Here is a 20,181-nt window from a genome sequence, read left to right on the forward strand (position 1 = left end):
AGTAATGACACTATAACCAAACCGGAAATTGTAACGCGTGCGCACTCAATAGTTTCGCGTGCGCACGCGAAAGTCCGGTTTTTTTTTTTTTTTTTTTTTTTTGCAAAGGTCCCCTCAGGGATTAAACCTCCGTACATCCATTCTGAAAAAAAGAAAAAAAAAAAAACTTTTTAAAAAGAAAACACTTGTCTTGACCCCAAACTTTTAAACTGTAATGTATACTATGTCTATGACAATCAAAAAATAAATTCACTATATAGAAATCTGTGTTCCTTTTTTTCTGGCCAGGATATTTTATTTTGTTTTCTATGCATGATTTTGTCTTTTTTGCTCCTGTTTTAATGTGAAAAGTCTCGTCATCCCCATAGGGTCATCCCGAACGCTAGATGGCGCACTAACGACTGTTCCTCGCGGTGGATTATGGGTAACATCCGCTGCGTGCTGCTGATCTGCCATTTTGTTGTGGAGATCAGAGAGCAGGGGACGCGGCGCTCGTTATCCTGTAAATGAATAATACAACTCTCTTCTAGTGGACCAGAACTAGAGCCGAGGCACGATGCTTTCCGCAGCCCAGTTACTCGATGAGTTAATGGGCCGGGACCGGAACTTGGCTCCGGATGAGAAGCGCTGTAATGTACGCTGGGATGATGAGACTGTAAGTGAGATGACGGCTAAACAGCGGCCGCGATTCATTTATTACACACACACAACTCTGTAGACCACTAAACCACTTAATAAACGTGTGTATGTGTGTTAGTTTGTATATAAGCTGATCGGAGCGATGGCTGGTTCGCTAGTTTGTCTCGGGTGTTTGGGTCAGTTAGCAGCGCGCGAGGCTCGTGTCTCATTGTTGAACACATGCGCGCGCAGCGTCCCGCCTTCATCTACAGTGTTCGCCAAGACAAATCACTGTTATTAACGTGCAAACAACAGCAAAGTATCTAACTTTTATGTGTAACTATTAGTAGTGCTGGGTATTATTGACACACACCTCACGATTCGTTTCGATTCACAAGCTTGCAATTCGATTTACTTGCAGTTATCAAGGAAATAAGTCCCTCAGTTAATGCTGTTCACTATTTAGGGAACCCTATCAGTTGTTCACTTTAACCGTTAATAGTTACATAGCAACTGATTTGTATACAAACATTGGGAGGCCGAGTTTTGCTCCACTCGCTTAAAATATACTGCAGTTATTGTTGCTACTGTGAAATCATATAAAACTGGATTATTTTCGATGTTTTAACTTTGATGATGACAGTCTGTGTGGAAAAGTACACTTTAGCATACTTTTAAAACCACTCAAGTAATCAATATACTTTAAAAGTGCGACCTGAATGTAAACTTTGCATGTTATGTGCAAGCAAGTTAAAATGTCTTAGTTTAAAATTGATATGAAATGCAGTTAGTTGAACTTAAGCGTGTAATGTATTAAAATGTTACTTTAAATGTAATATCAAATTACACACTACAGTTAAAATTAAAAGTACTTTACATGTGCTTTATGTTAGTAAAATAAAAAGCTTTTTCTAAACAGAATAACTTAATGTACTTAAACTTTTAATTTCACATTGTTCAAAGTACTTAAAAGTGCATTTAAGTGTTAAACAGTCATGAGTGTCTCAAGTACACTTAAATGGCCTTTTAATAATGTGGTATGCAAGTACAGTTTAAAAAAAATATATAGATTTTAAGTATTTAACTACAAGTCCACATTTAATACAATTAAGTGTTTTTATTTTTCACAAAAGTTGTTCACTGTCATATTTTTACCGTAGTAACGGACAGTATTTTGGCAGGAATTACGCTCACTTAACATGAGCAGCTGAGACAAACGATTCAGACTTGTGAGAGTTCGACATGTGAATTTACATAATGAATGTACTTTTATCTAGTTGTGATTAACTCTCGATCTCTATCAAATAGAATAATCCATCTGTGGGCCACAGCTGGGCGACTGGTCATTTTATAGACAATCTCAACACCTACAGCAGAGCTCATGACTTCATCTTTACAGTGTGTCAATGTCATTTTTTTTATGTTATAACCCACATGAATGTACAGATCTTGAATAACCTATGAGCGTTTTCCTGCAGGTCTGCAAGTATTACCTGTGTGGCTTTTGCCCTGCTGAACTCTTCACAAACACACGCTCAGACTTGGGTAAGATCGGCTTCTGAAACTTATTCATCTGGTGTTATTCTTGCCGTCCACATTGTAATGAATCAGGTTTTTTTTGTGTGTTTTTTTTAGGTCCTTGTGAAAAAATCCATGATGAAAACTTGAGGAAAGTGTAAGTTAAAACTCTGTGTGAATGTCATGGAAATCACATTTCACCCCCAAATCATACGGGAAGATTAAAAAGCCTTTTTAGGACGCTCACCGATTCCTGTTGCTAAAATACATAAAAAGCAAATCCCATTATTGTAATTATTCTCAGTGGTGCTTCTCAGTACTGGAAACATGCGGTTAAAAATGTCGGCATTCAATTTTCATGCATTTTATATAATGGTAAAACTTTACATTAGTTAACATTTGATAATGTATTAACTAACATGAACTGACAATGAGCAATACGTTACAGTATTTATTCATCTTTGTTAATAAAAAATAAAGCTGTTCACGGTGTATTAACTAATGTTAATAAATGCAACCTTTGATTTTAATAATGTATTAGTAAATGTTGAAATTAATATTAACTAAGATTAATAAAGGCTGTAGAAGTGTTCATTCTTAGTTCATGTTAATCAGTGAACTTTATTGTAAAGTGTTACATATAGACAATTTATATTTTTCCTTATTTTGATATAAGAATTGTACTTTCTAAAGTGTTATGAAAATGTTTTAAAGCAAAAAAAATAAATAACGTAATGGTTTTTATTTTCTTTAAGCATATTTAAATGTCTTGCCTCCCCAAATGAATTGTGATAAATGAAATGAAATGTGATCTGGACACGTTCGTGACCGGTGTGCAGTTCTGCATCTTCAGTGTTGTTTGTAAAGCGTGACTCCTGGTGTCTCAGGTACGAGAAGAGCTCCCGCTTCATGAAGGAGGGATATGAGCGGGACTTCCTGCGGTACCTGCAGAGTCTCCTGGCCGAGGTGGAGCGCAGGATCCGGAGGGGCCACGCACGTCTAGCCCTCTCACAAGCCCAGCAGAACTCTGGGGTAATGTTTCACATTTTCAACATGTGACACTGGACCTCAAAACCAGTCACATGGGTCAATTTTCTGAAATTGAGATTTATACGCAGTCGGAAATTTTAGTAAATAAGCTTTCCATTGATATATGGTTTGATAGGATAATATTTCGCTGAGATACAATTATCTGAAGATCTGGAATCTGAGGGTGCAAAAAAATCAAAACATTGAGAAAATCTCCTTTAAAGTTGTGCATTAATGTTGGCGATTGTGCTGCATTCACTCATTCACGTACAAAATGTCTTCATGGAACTTGATCTTTACTGAATATCCTCATGATTTTTGGCATAAAAGAAAAATCGATAATTTTGACCCATGCAATGTATTGTCGGCGATTGCCACAGATATACCCGTGCGACATGTGACTGTGTTTTGTGATCCAGGGTCACATTTTTAGGTCTTATTTATAGCTTGGTGCTTTATTAGAGCCTTTTGATTTCTCAGATGCAAAAAATGCAGACAGAAACACCATCATCTCCTCATCGCTTTTACATCATTTTAAATATTGTTGCGTTATATCACGATTTTTGATCGTGGACGATTAATGTCTCCACGATCTGCTTTTGAAGAAATATGGTAGTATCGTGTTACAGTGCATTCTATCAGTTGCAGTTCTGGATCCTCCGTCTCAACGTACTGTGCAACACGACGTACATTCACATCACATGTTAACACAGAGGTAGAGTTACACTGATGGGACACTGCAGTTCACAAAAGTTCATTATTTGCATGTGCTTTAAAGCCTTCTTTCACAGATATTTTGAAGAATGTCCCCCATTGACTTCCATAGTAGGAAAACATGCTCCAAATTTTGTCATTTTAATTTTTTCCCATAAATCATTACTAATGGACACTCTTTTACATCTCTCTGTGGGCTTTGCAAATATTTAACCAATGAAAAGTCGTCCTCAAACCTCGTAACTCTATCGTGAATTAGGGCTGCTCGATTATGGAAAAAAATCAATCACGATTATTTTGGTCAGTATTGAAATCACGATTATGTAACACGATTATTTCACATGACTTTGGGAACGTGTTGCATTTATTAAAAAGACACCATTCAACAATTCTTGAAAAAATCTAAATTTGAACATTGATTGTACTTTTTGAACTATTAAAATAAATAATATAACAGATAATACTTCAATGAGTATTTTAATAACTCCCGCAGGTCTACCACTTATAATGCGGATAATTCCCCAGCAAACATTGATTCACTTTAGCATGTAGATTGTATGAGTCGCCTAAATTAATCCACACAGAAAATCAAATCAATCATTTTTAAACTTTCTCCAAGACGCAATTTCACAAACCGCGTGAGTCTCTCAAAATGGGTTGGACAAGGCAAGCGTCGAAACTACACTCTCGCGTTTAGGAATCGGGACATGTCACTTGCACAATCGGGCCAGTATTGCATCGTAACTAAAGTTGATCATTTTCACTTAAGTCTTATCAGTCAACATTCGAGCTGAGAGAGTTTATGGCTTCGGGAGGGGCGGATGTGCGCGTGTTCAGAACACAAGATACGAGTGTTCTTGCAAAACAGAACATGGCAAAATAATCGTTTTTTTACTCGATTGTACTATTTTGGTGATCGTTGGGAGCCGAAATTAAAATTGAAATTCAATTAATTGTACAGCCCTATCGTGAATGCAGATCTGCGTGTAGCTTGGAGCGTCTCTGCTTGTTTGCAATGCGAGGCTAAATTAAGAACTGGTTGTTTTAAGTACAGCTTTTTCTTTACTCAAGCAACATTATGTATAAAGACTGATGTTTTATGTATTTGAGGAGCGGAGAAGAGTGTCTTAGTCGAGCATTTTGTTGTCGATTCATAGCCAGCACTCCCTTAAATAGCCTGTCCATAGCACTTCATCTTTAGTAACATGAGATTTTGGCCAAATTGCAGAAGAACTGAGCGCCCACATAGCCACAGTAAACTTTATAACCTGTAAGTTGATGAAAACGCAACACTCTGCACTTACTGCCTTATGCGCGTTCGTTCTAATGACGGACAGAACACGAAATTCACTGGTCAGAACCATTGTATCTCCATTTGAGCTTGATTTTGGTAAAATATTAATAATATAATGGCACGTGCAAGTGTCTGAGCTTATATAAAGCTACAATATTAACTTTGACAGCGCAGTGTTTAATTATTTAAAAAGTGTTTTTTTCCATTTCCTGAAAAGTAGCGTTTTTTGTAGATACAAGGCGTCCGTCCAACAGTGACGATACACTGAAGCACACGTGACGCTCGTAGTGTTTCCAGCATCTGCCGTCTCTCTATACGAGGACATGAACTTCATCTCCAGAGTCACTTCATCAGCATTTCATTTGATTTTAAACTATTGCCAGATACTCACAGAAACTCAAAGGACTTTCACTACAAACTGACAAAATAAAAGTTTGGTTTAACTTAGTTATGATCGAAATGCATTACTGTTGTACAGTAGAATGTACTTCACAAAGTAATAACAATAATACAATTAAAACAAAAATGATTAAGTTGATAATGTCTATGCCTTCATTTGATTATCAAAATTGTTTTATATAAAATTTGTATTAAAACATAAATCCAGCGAAATTTAAACTGAGAACACAGAATTTCTGAAAGAATAAACACTTCATATTTAATTTCTATTGTTGTGTAAAAAAAAAAAAAAATATATATATATATATATATATATATATATATATATATATATATATATATATATATATATATATTTATTATTATTATTATTATTGTTATTATTGTTGTTGTTAAATAAATTAAATAAAAGTTCAATTGATCATTACGCTTGCTCTTTAATTATTAAAATGTAATGAAACCATTAAAACTATCCAAAAAAATTGAAAACAAAATTTGGGGAAAAATAAACAAATATTTTTTCATAACCTTGTAATAAATTGCATAAGATTCATGAATTTGATTAATTAGACACACCTTTTCATTACTAAACATTTAAATGACCAATAAAATGGAGTACAAGACAAATTAAATGGAAAAAAAAATATTTTGGAGAAAGAATGAAACTGAATTTGAACAAATAAAATAGATTTTTTTGTGTGTTATGATGCTCTTATATTTATATGCAGATTTTGTAATACGCTAAAGTAAAAACGTTATGAGTGAATTATCCCTATATCCAAAGATCACTGGGATACAGATTTTACAGCCCGTGCAGCTCTTTTCTGCACTCCTTGTTTATACTCTTTAAGGCCACTTCGTTTGTACACTGTTCTTCAAACCCGACTCACTTCAGACTCTTGATTTGTAGGTGCCGGGTCCAACTGGGAAGAACGAGGAGAAGGCGCAGGTCCTCACGGAGAAGATTGAAGAGCTTGTTCTTCAGGTACTGGTTCTGAGCCTCGTCAGCTGAGGAGTGAACATGAATGTGTTGAAGCGACTCTGAGATGTAAATGTGTGTGTGTTCAGATCGAGGAGCTGGGCTCGGAGGGTCGCGTGGAGGAGGCGCAGGGCATGATGAAGCTGGTGGAGCAGCTGAAGGAAGAGCGGGAGGAGCTCAGCTCCAATCCTTCAGTGAGTCTCAGCTTTCTCTTCTTGTGTTTAAGTGCAGAACACACACTTACATCACAAGCTTTCACTCGAGTGTGTTTTGGCACTGACCTGTTTTCTCGTTTGTCAGACGATTGAGAGCTTTGCGGCTCAGGAGAAGCAGATGGAGGTGTGTGAAGTGTGTGGCGCTTTCCTCATAGTCGGTGACGCTCAGTCCAGAGTGGACGATCATCTGATGGGCAAGCAGCACATGGGATACGCCAAGATCAAATCCACGGTGGAGGAACTGAAGGTTTGTTGATGGTCAAGCTTGTGAATTAGAGTACATTCCTGTACTTCACATTACATTATTTTTGTCGTGATTTTGGCTTTCAAAATGACATATGTGTGCAGTTTCCCACGAAAAATATCCTGGCAGGTCTAAAATATTGAAGGATTGATGTCAGGGATGGAAATTAACTTTTTTGTCCACCGGCCACTGTGGCCGGTGGATTTCAAAATCTACCAGCCACTCAATGTTTTTACCAGCCACTTTCTTGTTTTTAACCGACAATGTGTAACTGCATGTGAAAATTAATACTACAAGATCTACAATACTTAAAGTCCACATGAATTCAAAATTGACCATATTTACTTTGTTTGCCTAAATTGTTAGTTTTGTGGTGAACAATTCATCCATGCAAGTCAATCCACACAAAAAAAATTTTTGGCTTTGTAATCTTTGATCAAAATCTGAAAATGTCCCTCCCCTCTGCCTTGGAGGACCTTCCCTGATGACGTATGTTTGACGGCTTGGTTTGGGAAACGCTTAACCACTCCCCTCAAACCGTTAGTCTGCTATGAGCGAGAGATGGAGAGGAGGAGCGCTAGAGTAAAACCCTGCCCTCTGTTCAATATTCCTTTTCACTGGGAAATACGTCACAACACTGGAGAAAAGTCGTTTGCAACTTCCGGTTCACGCGGACTTTAAGCAGTTTATTTAATCTCAAGTCTCAATGAAATACTGACATTTTCTCTTTCTCTCTTATATATATTTCTCTTTACCTGGATGTGGCATTTGAATGATTCGTGGTCTTTTATGGCTTCCAGTTTTAGGTTTTTAGTCCCAACAATGAAACTAGGGCTGGGCGATATGGACCAAAAGTCATATCCCGATTATTTAGGCTGAATATCGATATACGATATATATCCCGATATTTTTTCCGCAAAGTGAGAGCAAATGTTCAGTCAAAGTCAAAGCCAAATATGACATGTCACAAGTAGGTTTATTGAAACCGGCTATTTCCACACACACAAGTACTGTCCCCCTTTACTTAACATAAATTGTAAGAATATGACTAATAGTAAAGACTAGTACTAATAAATAAACATTAGGCCTATGCTAAAGCTATTAAATAGCAGTCCCAAACTAGTTTTTGTTAATACAATGTTGGTATGAGCCACTAGAGTCATTTAAAAATATAAAAAATAACACAAAGAAAAATAAAGTGGCATTTTGGGGTTAATATGGAAACGACAGTTACCATGGTGAATACACAATATTAACAATAACTGTTAATGAACCATGGAAACTGCTCCTGGTGAATAGTATGAAAATCATCCCTGCATTACTTTTATTTTGTGTAATTTACAACGTAACGGCGTTGCATGCTCGTAGTTTATTTTGCACTATATTCAGTGAGGCGATAAACACAGCGCGCGGCGCCGCATGCGCGTGCAATTGAAGAGTGTTCGCTACGAGAACAGGATAACGGCTGACATGACAGGACAAGAAATTCCGTTTTTCTGAGGTGAAAGACTTTATTTCAGCGTACACTTATGTCCTCTAAAAGTGTTCGCCGTCTGTGTGAAACAGTATATTTTTATTTACCCGCCACGGTGGCCGGTAGGTGAAGCGAGTTTACCCACCACAACACAATCACCCGCATTTGGCTGGTGGCGGGTGCTAATTTCCATCCCTGATTGATGTTTTGTATACAAAGAAAGTTGTATATTGTACCTTTTAAATCATAAAACACACAATTTGAAGAAAACGTAAAAATCTTCAGTGTGGTAATGCATGTTTTTGGATGGACTGATTGTTGCGAATCAAAAGTTGGCCATACTTTTACACCATGGTTTTCTGTTTGATCCCATAGGAAAAGCTGCGCCGGCGCTCAGAGGACCCGGAGAAGGAGGACCGAGGGAAGAAGGAGAAGGAGGACCGGGAACGCGAAAGGGAGGAACGCGAGAAAAAACGCAAAGAGGAGGAAGAGAAGGAGAAAGAGCGAGAAAAGGAGAAGGAGAGAGAGCGTGAGAAGGAGAGGGAACGCGAGCGGGAGAGGGAGCGGGACAGGGAACGGGAGCGGGACCGGCGCAGCAGGAGGAGTCACTCCAACAGCAGACACTCCAGCCGAGCGTCGGACCGCCGCAGGAGCCGCTCTCGAGACAGGAGGAGGTCCAGGAGTAAGGAGCGCGACAGGAAGCGCAGCAGGTGCGCAACTCTCACTCTCTCCTATACTCCAGCTGAGCTGATCAACATAAATGTTTCAATTTAGTAAAGGATTATTTTAGTATTATTTATATCTTATTATAGCATTTATTAGTATTCAGTTTTGTTTTAATTTTGAAGATTTAGTAATGTTTGTGCATTTGCCATTTTTAAGTATAGTTTTTTTCCAAATATTTGTATATCTTTTTTTTTCTTTTTCGTTTTAGTAATTTTTTGTGCTTTTGCAATTTTTAGGTCTACTTTTTCAACAAAAAAATTTGTTTTAGTAATTTTAATTTAAATAGTTTAATTTTATAACTTTAGTTTTTTTTAATAATATTTTAGCTTTACTTCAGAAAATTAAATTTCGAAAACGAAAATGATTTTTATAGTTTGTTTGAGTTTGTTATAATAGTAATAATACTGGTTGAACGCTCTTTACTGTATCTATCGTTCCCCTGTTGTGCCAGTTGAGATCTTGTTGATTAAAGTTGTGCTGATGTGTGCAGGAGCCGGGACCGGGACCGAGAGAGGAGGCGCAGCCGGGAACGCTCGGACAGGAAGCGCCGCTCTCGGAGCAGGGAGAGGAGGAGGTCCCGCAGCTCTGAGCGCAAGAGCCACCGGCACCGCAGCAGAGACAGAGAAAAGGACAGAGGAGACAGAGACAAGGACAAATCCTCTAAGGACAAAGGTCTGGCATTTAACCGTAATTAATTCCTGAAGTCTTTTTTTTTTTGTAAAGTTTTTGATCAGAACATTGAGTGTTTGTTGGCTTTTAAATAACACTTAGTGTTTCTCTTTTTTTTTTACATTGTTAACATTAACGAATGTATTAACTAACATGAACTACCAATAGCAATACATTTGTTACAGTATTTATTAATCATTGTTATAAAAATACAAAAAAAAACTGTTAAAAAAACTGTTATTCATGTTAGTTCGCAGTGCATTAATGTTAACAAATACAACTTTTGATTTTAATAATGTATTAGTAAATGTTGAAATTAACTAAGCATTAACTAAGATTAATAAATGCTGTAGAAGTGTTTATTCTTAGTTCGTTAACTAATGAATCCTGATTGTAAAGTGTTACCCGTTTAGTTTTTGTATAATTTTTGTTTTATGCTTTTAACAGGAGGAAATATTGACTTACTTTAACCAGTTATAGTCTAGGTGTTTAATGCAAGAAGTGAAATGAAGTAATTACCCTTTAAGGTTTAATATTTACACAGTTTTTCACTTAATTAAATATAAATATATATATATTACATCAGGGTGAGTAAATGACGACTTAACACCCTAAAATTAAAAATAAGTCAATCTTTTTAATGCAGTAATGCCATTTTTTTTTTTTATTCCGGACCACAAAAGGTGAAAAAAAAAAAAAGCCCTTCTCACGCTTGTCCATATAATATCAGTGAATAGCGACAAAAAGAGACAAAAGTTTCACAATGATCCCATGCGATATACTCCAAGTGTTCTGAGACGTACACCTCTATAGGGTTTGGTGAAAAACAAACTGAATGTTAGTGTATTATTTAACAAAAATCCTGACATTGGCCGTTGGTCTTCTGTGCACAGCTACACGTTCATGACTAGGCCTGTCGCGATAGTCAATAAATCAATTAATCGCACGATAAAAAAAAAAGAGCTCGATCATTTTTCCGGCCGCGATAATTCCATTTGCATGCTTGTTTGTTTCCCTCGTCTCTCTCTCTCTCTACCAAAGAGACTGGATGACCACTCTCGGTTCCTTCGCGTATATGAGGAGTGAACTCTCTTGTCAGTTGCATGGTCTTTGTGTGGGGAGGCGGCGCGCGGCGCTTGTCAGTCACATGGTCTTTGTATGGGAAAGCGCCGGCGGGACTGCTTGCGGCGACTGCCGGGATAGAGATTAGTTGTGAGTTGGAGGAAAAAAAAGGAAAAATATGGAATTGGTTTCAAAGCCAAACGCGACAGCGAGCCCGATCTCATGAAAATGCGTATCTATACCACGAATGTTATTTCTCGTGCCATTTATACGCCAAAAAATAGTTTTTGCGTGCATATGATACGCACTTTATGGCGTGTAATACGCACGCACTCCTCACCCCAATCCTAACCAAGTATTTTCAGTGCATAGGCGCATATACACGCAATAAAGTGCGTCTCCGTCTTCCCGACAGTAGCCTACACAATCACTCGGGCGTTTAGTCGACAAAGTAACAGGAGGACAGTGCAAAATGGCGTGATATGGCCTGTTGAGGCTTTTTTTCACTATTTATGTCTGAGCCTAATGTTTAATATTTTTTGAAGTGCAATTTTGTTTACATCCATTTATTGTTTTTGGTATTTATTCAAGTGAATTTTTTTTGTTAACAGACACTGAGTCCATTGCTTTTATTGTTTTTGGTTGTTTTGTTCATTTTTTTGTGGATATTTAAAATGTTTTCCGTTTTCAATGTTTAATATTCTTTAGAAATAAAAGTTTATAGATCTTTGAAAAGGTGTACCTGCATTATTATGCCATTATCATTATATTAGATGAAAATGGTCTTAGAACGACAATATTATCGTTTATCGCAATCATTTCTTGGACAATTTATCGTCCAGAAAAATTTGTTATCGTGACAGGCCTATTCATGACTCTATTAGCGTCGCAGTTCACTCCGACTTGCCTAGAAAAAGCACACAAGCTGTGTGAAAAAGAGCTGAGAAAAACAAGTTATGGTGTGAAAAAAAAAAAAAGAGCGACATACTGCGTTAAAACAACACCAGGGTGGGTAAATGTTGACTCACTGAGCTAATAACCCTTTAATATAAGACTTTTTCAGAAAAAGATTAACTTTCAACAAATTACAGTTATTGACCATTATTGTGTGTGGTGAGTTTGTAAATAGAATTTAAATAGACAAAAATAAAAAAATGAGAATAAATTTACTGATTTCTATTTAGAAAAAACTGAAAAAATCATGAATGAAAGAAACTAACACTTTAAAGTTGAAAAAGAACTATAATACATATATACAAGTCTTTTTTTTGTGACAAATTACCGTAATAAGCCGTATATTGCCGAAAAGCGCATGTTGTCTACTGTCAGGGGCAATTTGAATGGTTTTGATAGTGCCAACGGTTGAAGATGAATACAGCTTGCTGGTATGTGTCGGCGACGACAGCCGGTTTTAAAGGGTTAAAAAGAATAGCATACTGCATTAAAACAACGCCAGGGTGAGTAAATGTTGGTTCACTGAGCTTACCCTTTAATATAAGAAAAATGTGCAGACTTTCTTGAACATGACAAATTAAACTTTTCAAAATGTATTGAAACTCTCCAAAGCTATTTCTCTGAATATCGCCCAGAGAGCCATCTACGTTTACCTAATGCGGTTGTGCCTCCTCTCGCAGAGCACAAGGACTCCTCGGATGAGAAACGGAGCAGCAGAAAGGGCTCGGTTGAGAAGTCAATTGAGCTTTCCAAGCCCGAGCCCATGGAGGCCGAGCCTCCCAAAGCGGAAGTGAACGGCACCGCCCAAGAGCTACATTCTGAAGGTGACACACAGTCCAATTAAAACTGATCTGATAGGACCTCAGATCAGCCCCAGGTAAGTGCACCGTCCTCCCCGGCCCCGGTCTCTCCCCCCTCTCCCCTTCCCCCCTTTTTCTTTCAGTTCTGTCTGTGATTTTTCTTCCTGTTTTTTAATAGTGCATCGTAAGTATGCACTGAAGATGGGGACTAGGCTGATGAAACGGAAGAAAGTAGAAAGAAACAAACCCAGAGGGAAAGGCCAGTGTAGCCCTGAAAAACATGCCTGGAGGTACCTCGTTTTGTATCGGTCATATATCTGTCTCTTTAGACAAGTTCTCTTCCAAATTTACGTGTTTTATTTAATTTTTTTCCTATTTTTTTTTCTTTTTTAGTTTTTTCCTAACTCTGCCTTTTACTACCTCAACCTGTTTTACTCTATGCTCGCAGTAAGATTAAACTAGTGGATAACTTTGTTTACACATCTATTGCACTTACAAAATGATTGTGTGCTCATATGTATGTACAGTACATGCATAAACACACAGCATTTTACCATCTGATGTCTATAAGGTGTTCATAAGAGGTTCATTGAACTGCAATGAATACTGATCTATCTATAATATATTTCTTTTTTTGTTGGAGTTACATGGATATGTTGCACTTTTAATACCGTCTGTTCTTAAAGTTGAGATCCGATAGCTTTGGGATGATGGAAGTGTAGGGTTAATGAATTATTGCAGCTGACTTCCACACCTCACACAGCGTTGGTGTTGTGAGCGACCCCCATGAAAAGCCCATTTAAAAATCAAGGATACTGTCAATCTATGCAGGTACTCACCCAAGGTACTCCTTTCACTACCCACATCCATTTGAATGCTGTTGCCTGTGAACGTGTCTCAGAGCTTGATGTTTATATACCCTATATATCTCTTTTTTTCCCCCAGTTTTAATTGTCCTCAGTTTTGCTTTCTGTTGGTTTCAAAGTGCCAATGGCTTATTCTACACCTGAAAACGGGTGGATGTAAAAGTGTCAGGTTTACAGATGAGCCCAATTGATATCCCACAGTAACCTATCAAACCAGATCAAGCTCAAAACAGTTCTTTCTCCTTGTTTGTGTCGCTTATTTTCATTTTGCCTGTTTAGCAAAGAAGTAATAGGTTTGAATTAGGGCTGGGCGGTATAGCTAGACAACCGTAGGCTATATCTGTTTATCTTGCACGCTATGTTTCCATTCAAAGTTGCAGATATAACTTGAAATGTCGCCTAAAACATTTGCGAATAAAGCGGCGTTTCCATCCCAGTGTTGAAGTGAACATAATCATCACTTCCTGGGAAACTGGTGTAGTAAAAATGGAAGCTGCTGCGATCGAGTAAGAAACTGGCGCTCTTTTATCCTCCATGTTCTCTTGCGTTCGGACGCTTGTGTTTGGAAATGCAATCATGTGAGACGCTTTCTGGAGGGAATTAAACCAAATCATTCGGATGAGACTTTGGCTCAGGCATTGCAGAATGACCTAACCAACATTTGAGATGCTGTGATGCGATTGGTCCACTGGTTACTCCAGTTATCCAATCACTGTTGAGGCATTTTTTTTTTTTTGCGGATCCATGTATTTATATAGGAAGTGTGTTTCCATCGTAGTGTATATGCAAATGCCGTCTTATCGGGTAAAAAAAATTCTGCCTCAATTGAGCAAATACATTTTTAATGCGCAATTTTAGAATTTATGCGCATTTCTATTCTTTTCTAATCTTGGCGTTTCGATTCAGCGTGGGGTTTTTCCCCCCGTCTGCATACAAATGGAAACGTTGGAAACATAGCTGATGATATTCAAAGTACTCTATTTATTTACTCTAAAACGGTTCAAAGGAAGGATTTTTTTAGTTAGTAGAACCGACATTTCAGCCAGTCCACCATCGTAAGGTTAAAAATGAAAATAGTCAAGTGGAAATTATATCAAATCTAAAATGAATACATATATTTTTCATGTGTATATAACAATACACAGAAATAAACAGTAATATTTACCTACTTGCGTTGAATCATAGTTTTGAATTCCAATTGTAACCATTTCAAATGTAACTTTTTGAACTGGTGGTGGCGCTATAGAGTTGGTCCTAGAGACCCCAAAGTTGGTTACATTGCTATTCATTACCATCACTACAAGTGTGCCAATTTTCATCACTTTTCATATTTTTAATTGGAATAAATCAAACATGCCAAATCTTTTTACTACTGGTATTTAAGGAAAAATGGCAAAAAAGCATTAAAATTGTTGCGTTATTCACAGTGGAGATTAATTGTATTGGGCATATTGGCTATATCTCTCAGCCCTAGTATTAATTAGCTTGTTTTAATGCAGGTGCCTTTTTTTTTCTGAAGTAAACTTTTACTTTCTCTCTCGTGTTTTGTTTAAATTCCCTACCTGTGTTGTCCTTAAGATAGCAGTGCATGCTTTCAGAACGAGATCAGCCTCCTTAATGTCAGAGTCTGGCCGTATAGACGAGGGGATATCAATTCTTTCAATATTTCATGGTTTTATTTGTGTGCTTACCTTCAATCATTTTACTTACAGCTGAGCAGTTGCTATCACTGCTGCTATGTACAATATGAAGACTTACGTAATTGATAAGAGGATAGAAATAAAGAGAATGTTAATAAAAGTGATCAAATTTATTGATTTCTGATTGGACAAAGGACATAATTTGTCTTAAAAAAAAAAATAGTTTGATCATTTTTACAAAGTTGTGTTAAATGAAAGAATGGAGCTTTTTTTATTTGTTTCCAGAACTTGTGAAATGTACTTAAATGCTGTAAATGTGTGTGGTTTCACGCACTAATCGAGCTCTCTCTGACCATTTGTGTACATCAGGAGGAGTTTGAACAGCTGCAAGAGGAAGACCTGAAGACCTCCATCCTACAACTCAGCTCCGCTGCTTTAAAACAAGGTGAACCACAGACGTAGTGGCCTATATGATAAAGCTGTAAATGTAAAAAATGGTTCTGTAGCCCTTTTTCAGCGTTTCCACAGGACCTTCCGTGTTCTTTTTATTATGTTTGTTTGGTTTTCTTTGGTCTTACTGCTATACGCTGGCATAGATGCACATGCAAAGTCCACCATTATTTCTGTTAGTATGCATTCAGAATGAATAAAATTCTTTGTGGCATGTTTGCTCTGTACAGTCCGCTCTCAATTTACACGTTGGAAATATTGAAGATCGGGTTTAGTTCAGTATTTTGACTGGAAGCCTTAAAAGGGTCTCTACACTGCTTTATCTCTTAATTTCCCTCTGTATGCTCAAATCCCAAATCTTTATACGATTTTAGTTTAGTGAAGTGTTTTCATTTTTGTTCCCGTTTTAAAACCTGTATTTGTCTTGAATAAAAACTAAGAAAAAAAAATAGCTGGCGTCTGATTTTTCCCCAATGGCATGGGAGTTACGTGTCTAGTTCGAGATTGCATTTAGACCGCACATCTGCAAGAACATCCTTCAACAGTGGAGATGTTCTTCATGTTCTTCAGTGCTCTGAATGTGATTTTAACCTTACCTGGACAGGTATGTCAGTTCACTCGATGGCTGTCTGAAGGGGAACGACCAAATTCACCAAAACTGAAGATGAAGTTTAGATACACACTTCGAAACAGACCGTTGTCGAGTGACATTAAAATAGGCCGTTTGAGTGATTCTGTCGAAATTCACACAGCAAAGGAAGAAACCAGAGCCGCTCTGTGCTTTTGTATTGGCTGAACAAGCATCTGAATACATAGCCCTACACTTTGACTTCCCATATTCATTAAATACTTTGGGTTTTTTTGTACAATTTGAACTAAGTACCTTTTTTTTCTCCAGTGGAGAGTTTGCAGGTTTGGTGTGTCAATAACAAATAATTGATTATGGTATAACGTGTTTTTAATGGTAACCCGTATGGCTCAAGTATCATTTTTCTGGTTCAGTTAATGAGCCTGCATTTGTTTTACACTAAACAAATGATGAAAAAATGAGCCAGCAAGTGGCTCATAACAGAAAGTGAGTACTTTTTTTTTGGTTCCTGACTATGAGTCAAAGATGCACTATATGGACAAAAGTATTGGGACACACCTATTAATTATTGAATGGAGGTGTTTCAATCAGACCCATCGCCACAGGAGTGTAAAACCAAACTCCTAGCCATGAAATCTGCGTTTACTCTGATGGGCGAGTCTGGATTTGGCGGATGCCAGGGGAATGTAAAGATTGGTGGAGGAGGGATGATGGTGCGGGGCTGTTTTTCAAGGGTCCTCACTTATTTTTGGACAATGCTGTTTCCAACTTTGTGGGAACAGTTCAGGTATGGCCCCTTACTATTCCAGCATGACTGCTCCAGTGCACAAAGCAGGGTCCGTAAAGACATGTTTGGATGAGTTTGGTGTGGAAGAGCTTGACTGGCCCGCTCAACCCCATCCAATGCATTTGGGATGAACTGGAATAGAGATTATGAGCCAGTCCTCCTCGTCCAACATCAGTGCCTGACCTCACAAACGCTCTACTGAATGAATGGGCAAAAATAGCCACAAAAACACTCAAATCTCGTGGAAAGCCTTCCCAGAAGAGCTGCAAAGGGGGACCAACTCCATATTAATGTCGTGTGTATTTAGAAAGTGATGTAATCACTGTCCCTGTTGGTGTGATGTCAGGTGTCCCAGTATAGTCCATATAGTGTACATGTACACACAGCTCTCTTCTTATACATGAATAATGTCCAAAGCTTTAAGTGTTGTAAGCCGGGCAAATTACAAGGCATTTTGGGGATAGTTTAAATAGAAGCACGTGTCATTTATAATAATGTAATTATGTGCAATCTTAAATCACGCTTAAGTAAGCATTAGAACCGCAGTTTAATGATGTCGTACACCTTTGTCACGCATTACTCTTTGTAGTGCTGTAAAAGAGTGGACCAATCACAGTCGTTCGTGGTTACTTTGGGGTTTTGCTAAAATAACCTGTAAATGACTTTAATTTGGGATTGAATTAATAGCCCTAAATGAATGAATGATTTCAGTGTACACATATCTTCAATAAGAGAAACAGCTGTGTGTATTTTGAATGCTGTCCGGTGGAGAATTGATTGGTTTTCTGAGGTTCAAGCGCCCCTTGCAGGAGGAAACGGACCGTCCCATGGGAGTTACAGCTGCTGCCACTAGATGGAGGACGCCTCATCTCTGGTATGTGGAATTAAAACGGGGCGTGTGGAAGTTATACACACAAATACTTGAAGAATGAGCTAATATTATGAGAAAGCAGAGAGATGGCATATTTTACGTTGTTGAGTCCTTTCACACCCGGGCAAGGGAAATCCTCTCCCACCCTTCCCTTTTCCTCTTGGGAAAGTTGGACACCTCACATCAGATCTTCTGCCTGTCCCCTCATTTTCACATATGGTGAAGGTACTAATGGGATAAAGCATATCTGTATGTATTTATATTATAATTGAGCATGTCAATCATTTGAGTGATGATACTACAAAATAGTTAAGGTCTCTGCTGTGGCGAAGTTTGCGCTCATAATTTAATGTTGTACACTCTTGGGGAAAATAAAATGGGCCAAGCTTTTAATGGTCTTAACCACAAATTATTGACCTGGAAATTAGCCGAATGTAAGCAAATGCACAACTTCTACTGTCTCAGAGAAACGGCAAAGACAGAATTAAGTTTTTTGTCAGAATATGGGAAGTGGTGTGTGGAGTGATGAATCACAATGAAACACGAGTTTGCATGGTGAAGCTCCAGACCAGTGACTTTGGAAATCTGCTGAGAAATATAATAATAAATGAATCTCATAGTGAAACTCGAGAAAGAGGAGTCAGCTGCTGGTGGTATTGGTGAGATGTGTCACTGTGAAAGGTCATTTAATGCTTTAGGGTACATGAACATATTGCAGAATGGCTTGTTTCCCATAAATGAAAAGTTGCTAAAGAGGAATGATCAGATTTTTCAACAAGACAATGATCCTGCCCACATTGCAAAGACAACCCAGAAAGTGGCTTGAAAACAAGTCCATCAGACTCGTGTTTTTGCCTTGAGTCCAGATTTGTACCTTAAAGTGAATATTTGGTCTCACATTAAATTGAATTTTCAACTACTCAACTGTTGGAAAACATGAACAACATTGCCTCTAATTCCTGTAAAAGCGGTCTGTAGATGGACCCTCATGGCATAAACATTTAAAGAAAACAAAGGAGAATGATATTTCGTGCTAAACTGCTTTATGTACAGTATTTGTGCAATTCCAGCTAATTTCCTGACCAGTGATTTGAGATTAAAGTGGTCATTATAAGACCAGTAAATATTTCTTTTTTTTTTTTTTTGGTTTGGCCCTTTTTTCCCACTACAACTACACCCTCTTGAACACAGGAGTGTGTGTTGTGTTCAAGCCGATGATTTCTCCTCGTGCGTCCAGTCACATAACCCAATATTCATGAGCTAAACCCACACCATAGTAGGATTCTACTTCCGGTTAGAGTTCCCAAACGCCCTCATTACGTCAGTGTAGTATAGTAGCGCTTAACTTTTCAAACGGGACCCAAACACACACACACACACACACACACACAGGGGACAGGAACACACTCAACACGGGCATTGGAGCGGACAGAAACGCTCAGGTTTACTGTATCGGATTATCTTTCGTTTTAATGTCTAATTAAAGAGGACTTCTTCAAACCGGACTGGATAATACAGCAACAATATTTAATGTTTTTTTCATAAACGTCGAAATGGAATATGTTTATAGAAGCGATCAAAGGACATGAGACAGGACGTCTGGTGATGTTCAGCGCTTAAAGTTTCTGTGTAACAGTATTCTAGTAGCGCGACTTCTAGGCGCAACATGTGTTTCACTGACGGGTTATTCTGACAGCGCGCGCCGCAGTCAGATATAGCTTTGGGAAATTATCTTGGCATTTGTAATAATACATGATATTTGTGCACATGTTAAAATGATCTCGGAGGAGAGAAGCAATCACATCTCTAAGCAAGCTCTCGGCTTCCCTGTTGGGTTATTGATCCGCTCGCCCAAGAGACGCCTGGCGATGCTGACCAGAAAGCCAAGCAACGGATCTCTACAGTGAGTTATTAATATACATTCGTGCGTTGATTGCATTCATTTACTTATAACACAAATAAAGAAAGAAGTGACTTCTAAAGTGTGTAAGGGGATTAAATCACACTTAAACATGTATGTGACAATCATGGCATTAGATAAGAAAATAACAAATCAAGTGCCATTTATTATTATTTCAATATTTTTTATTATTTTATTCATTATTTATTTCACAAAAAGACATTTGTTAGAATTCAATTATGAAACACACAGATATAGTGTAGATAATGCTCTGTCTCTGGTCCTTGACCTGGAAAACACTGCTGTAGAAATTACTGTACATTTGAGACCTGGCACTAAATTGCTATATTTGCTGCCTTCTGTAATAACAGAACAAATATATA

General features: G+C 37.8%; 2 protein-coding genes across 2 annotated transcripts in view; both read left to right on the plus strand.

Annotated features, from left to right (window-relative positions):
• The first annotated feature begins 403 nt into the window (after positions 1 to 403).
• On the plus strand, positions 404 to 15,907 carry luc7l3 (LUC7-like 3 pre-mRNA splicing factor). Its single transcript, XM_084417253.1, has 11 exons — positions 404 to 655; positions 2,097 to 2,163; positions 2,254 to 2,293; positions 3,024 to 3,168; positions 6,483 to 6,557; positions 6,641 to 6,745; positions 6,852 to 7,013; positions 8,860 to 9,194; positions 9,701 to 9,882; positions 12,576 to 12,772; positions 15,571 to 15,907. Exons 1-10 carry the CDS (start codon positions 557 to 559, stop codon positions 12,737 to 12,739), a joined length of 1,374 nt encoding a protein of 457 aa, XP_084273379.1. The 5' UTR covers positions 404 to 556; the 3' UTR covers positions 12,740 to 12,772; positions 15,571 to 15,907.
• Positions 15,908 to 16,804: 897 nt separating this feature from the next.
• Positions 16,805 to 20,181, plus strand: part of radil2a (Ras association and DIL domains 2a) — a 43,820-nt gene continuing 40,443 nt past the window's right edge. The window contains exon 1 of the mRNA XM_084416799.1: positions 16,805 to 19,801. Coding sequence (XP_084272925.1) covers positions 19,674 to 19,801 — 128 coding nt within the window. The 5' untranslated portion in view covers positions 16,805 to 19,673. The remainder of the gene's footprint in view (positions 19,802 to 20,181) is intronic.

The sequence above is a fragment of the Rutilus rutilus genome (assembly GCF_951802725.1).
Source record: "Rutilus rutilus genome assembly, chromosome: 1".
Classification (NCBI taxonomy): Eukaryota; Metazoa; Chordata; class Actinopteri; order Cypriniformes; family Leuciscidae; genus Rutilus; species Rutilus rutilus.

What these genes read in the sequence shown, in the direction of transcription:
- luc7l3 (XM_084417253.1), top strand. Translation starts at nt 557, where the DNA reads ATGCTTTCCGCAGCCCAGTTACTCGATGAGTTAATGGGCCGGGACCGG. An exon ending in CGCGACAGGAAGCGCAGCAG is followed by an intron (nt 9,195 to 9,700) that starts GTGCGCAACTCT and finishes TGATGTGTGCAG; the next exon opens with GAGCCGGGACCGGGACCGAG. An exon ending in CAAATCCTCTAAGGACAAAG is followed by an intron (nt 9,883 to 12,575) that starts GTCTGGCATTTA and finishes CTCCTCTCGCAG; the next exon opens with AGCACAAGGACTCCTCGGAT.